Source organism: Nanorana parkeri, unplaced genomic scaffold (genome assembly GCF_000935625.1).
Source record: "Nanorana parkeri isolate BGI_ZX_2015 unplaced genomic scaffold, ASM93562v1 scaffold1101, whole genome shotgun sequence".
Lineage (NCBI taxonomy): Eukaryota > Metazoa > Chordata > Amphibia > Anura > Dicroglossidae > Nanorana > Nanorana parkeri.
The window spans coordinates 167,620-171,338 of record NW_017307369.1 but is presented as its reverse complement, the minus strand read 5'-3'; the positions used below and the strand labels follow the sequence as shown (position 1 = coordinate 171,338).

Here is a 3,719-nt window from a genome sequence, read left to right as displayed (position 1 = left end):
TGGAAGTCAGCAGAGTCAAAGTTTTATTGCAAATAAGTGATATGCATTAAAAATTATGTTCAGTTAAGCTGGCCACACACCAGTAGAATTTTGTTCAAAACATTTTTTTTTTGGAACATTAGTTCGATTTTCAAATAGTTAAATGGAGAACTATGAGGTGAGTGATTCACACATCCTCATAGTTAGAGCTGACCTGTGACATTGAAACTGTCACACGTTGGCGCTACACATCGGAGAGTGAGCAAACGCATACCATTGCTCACTCACTTAACCCCTTTTAAACTGGCGATTCTTTTTTTCGCCACTGCGGTTAAAAAGACTCGAAGCAGCAGGATGGAAAATGTGTCCTCTAACGGACAAAACTAACCGTGAACGTGGTTCTTGCTCAGGAAACGCCATTCATTCCAAAAACTACATTTCAAACATCAATTGTCAGGTCTGTGATGATCATTATCAAAAGTTCTGATGAAAAATTTCATATGAACAATTGTACAAAAATCTAACAGCTTTACTCCTTCAGTACAATAAAATAACTCTTTAAAAAGAAGCCTAAAATATGTAAACAGGCTACTTGTCACAAATTATTTTTATTCATTACCAGTATTTATATAGCGCTGACAATTTACACAGCACACATTCCCATCGGTCCCTGCCCTCGGGGAGCTTACACTCTAAGGTCCCTATCTCACAAAACACACAGGGACAATTTAGACAGGAGCCAAATAATCTTCCAGCATGTCTTTGGAGTGTGGGAGGAAACTGGAGTGTGGGAGGAAACTGGAGTACCCGGAGGAAACACACAAGTACAGGGAGAACATGCAAACTCCATACAGATAATGTCTTGACCAGGATTTGAACCACGGACCCTCAAGTACTGCAAGGCAGAAGTGCCAACCACGCCACTGTGCTGCCCATAAAAAGAAAACAAATCCCACAACACACAGCAGAACTCTGGGGTAATTAACCCTTACAGCAGGGAACTCCCGCACTGCAAGGGTTAACTCCTCTTTTAGGTCTAGGGAGGAAAATAACTAGATAGAAAAGAAATCACCTAATCCTCTGAGCCAGCTAGCTGTGACAGCTCTCCCTCCAGCAGCAATTGTATGTCCCACTGGGTCCTCACGCCCTATACACTGTGTAAAGAACATGACTCAGGGACCTTAGACTGCTGGAGAGGAGAGGCTCCGGGGACCAGTCTAAGAGCAAGCCGGCTCAGAGGTTCAGGTGACTTAACTTTATTTCCCTAGACGGGAGTAGCTCCGCTACAAGAGTTAATCATTTTCCCCATAGTTCTTTAAGCCCCATGCACACCGGAGTGATTAAAAGTGCAATTTGAAGCTTCACTAGAAGCGTGTCGACGCTCGGCCCTAGGATTTTTTTATTATATCCAATGGTGCCCTTCACATCCGAGCTGGTCGAAATAGTACATGAGCTTTCTTTTTTTTGCAGTTTGGTATTTTGGCCCAAACATATTTCAACAGGAGCGCTCAATAACTAGCTTTCATTTGGCTACAAATAATTAAAAAAAATACTCAAGTCTGAAGTGTACATGAAGAGAAAAAAAGGGAAGGGCATGTAGGTGAAGTGTGAATGGGGCCTTAGAATACCAAGGTTACAATACAAATAAAAGCCAAGCAAATGCCTACGTAGCGGAGCAAATTACACACTGCAAGATTAGGATAAGGAAAGCTTACCGTGATAACCGCTTTGCTGAGACAGATGGATCCCCTGCAGCCATATTCAGTCTCATCTTCTGACTTGTAATAGCTCAAGGTGTTGTTTTTCAGGACAACCCATCGATCCTGCCAGCCATGAATATAGTTCGTCCACTAGATAAAACAAAGCAAAGTAACTGCTAGTCAGAAAATCCACAAGGATCTTTTTTAAGTAAGCAAATATTTAGCACATGCAACTTTCCAATAGTTATCACAAGACACATTGTACACTATACGGCCATGTAAATCACACGGAAGCCGAGCGCTAAAGATTGAAAAGGGTCAGTCCACACAAAGCTGAGAATTGAGTTTTTACTAGATGCTGTAGTGAAGACATCTGCTGTTTTCTTATGTCTTTGAGACTGGTGGAGGGCTTGATTAGGTTCCTGGATTAGTGCAGCCAATATGATCACAATAAGAGGGACATGCCGCATTTTATTCAGTTTCTTCTGTATCATGTACTCAAACAATTCATCCCCACACAGCTATCTCCTCATGTATCACTTGCCCCTCCCTTCTAGATTGTAAGCCCTCTGGGGCAGGGCCCTCCTTACCATCTTGTCTTGTAATTGTAAATGTCTTCCTTATAGTGTAAAGCGCTGCGCAAACTGTTGGCGCTATATACATCCTGAATAATAATAAAATAATAAACCATGAGCAACTGCAACACATTGAAAACTCCCAAGCCGACAGGAATAAAGAGTCAGGAATTATGAAGGGAGATTTCGCTACTCTGGTATTATAGACTAAGAAGAAGCCATGGGTTCATTTATCTCATCAGGCTCCAGAAAAAAAATATTTGTAGACCAGCCAAACATCCGTGGACACTAAAAGACAGTTAAATCAGGAAATATTTGACAAAATCATGCAACAATCTTGCTGAATATGGCATGACAAGATTTTTCTAGGGGACCAATATTAACTTGTCAAGGGCTCCCACTGTTGGCCTCCTTTTGGACTCATGCACACCGATGCAGATACAAGGCATATGGCCATAGAGCGTGAAATATGCCTATATCGGAAGTTCCCAGGAGCCTCGGGTGCTGCCTTTTTGTGTGCATAGGATTGTATGGACAGAATATACTGTATGCAGGTACATGAACCAGTAATCCTTTGGACACAAAAATGGCAGCAGCTGGGGCTCCCAGGCGTTACTTTGTGCTGCATGCCCATTTGCCTGTATTTGCTTCCCTGTGCATGAGCCCTCTGCCCTATGCAAAGGAACCCTACATGTTAGAGGACCAGAAAATGATTTTTAGTGAAAGGGGGAAAAGGTCCGCTTTAAGTACTTTTGAGTTAGACACAGAACAAGAATACTGTAAATGAGTTTTGGAAGTGTCCCAATTCCTTAGCTCTACTCCTTTTCAGATCAGCGACTCAGAGCATTGAAGCCAATACATCAGCGTGACTGCCAGGAAGCTAGCATTCTCCAAAGCAGAATTTATCAATGGCAGCCTCCATTATATTCTTATGACAGTCCCTTTAAGATAGGGACACAAAAATGAAATTTCGGAGCTAAGCCTGGTAACCTGCTGGATCAACTGACTGGATTAATTATGAATAGGTGCAACAGTATACCTGAGAGAACAAAGAACCTGACAGATAGGTACAAGGGTCTCAGTGAATGTTTACTAGAGTAGCCAGAAAGATCCTTTTATTTGGATATTCCTGGTTCTTTGTTTCAATCATAGAAATGCAATACAATGTCAGACTCATGATCCATGTATACAAATAGACATTGGCGTCTTGAAGATTTCTTATAACTACCAGCTAGTCAGCAAAGGTTCCGTTTAATTATGGAGTGTTCTCAAAACAAAATAAAAGCACCAACTATATTAAAAGGAGAACTATGAGGCGAGTGATTTATACTCACCCATAGTTAGAGCCGGCCTGTGACATTGAAAGTCACACGTCGGCTCTATTGATCGGGAAGTGAGCGAACGCATACCACTCACTTCCCGATCATCTCCCTGCAGCTGACATTCCCCTCAGGGATTCCCCCCC

General features: G+C 42.1%; 1 protein-coding gene across 2 annotated transcripts in view; it reads right to left on the bottom strand.

Annotated features, from left to right (window-relative positions):
• The window catches only part of COL4A3BP (collagen type IV alpha 3 binding protein), a 78,450-nt gene that overhangs the window by 63,671 nt on the left and 11,060 nt on the right, over positions 1–3,719 (bottom strand). For both annotated transcript variants that reach the window (XM_018567840.1, XM_018567841.1), the window contains exon 2: positions 1,695–1,829. In XM_018567840.1, coding sequence (XP_018423342.1) covers positions 1,695–1,829 — 135 coding nt within the window. The remainder of the gene's footprint in view (positions 1–1,694; positions 1,830–3,719) is intronic.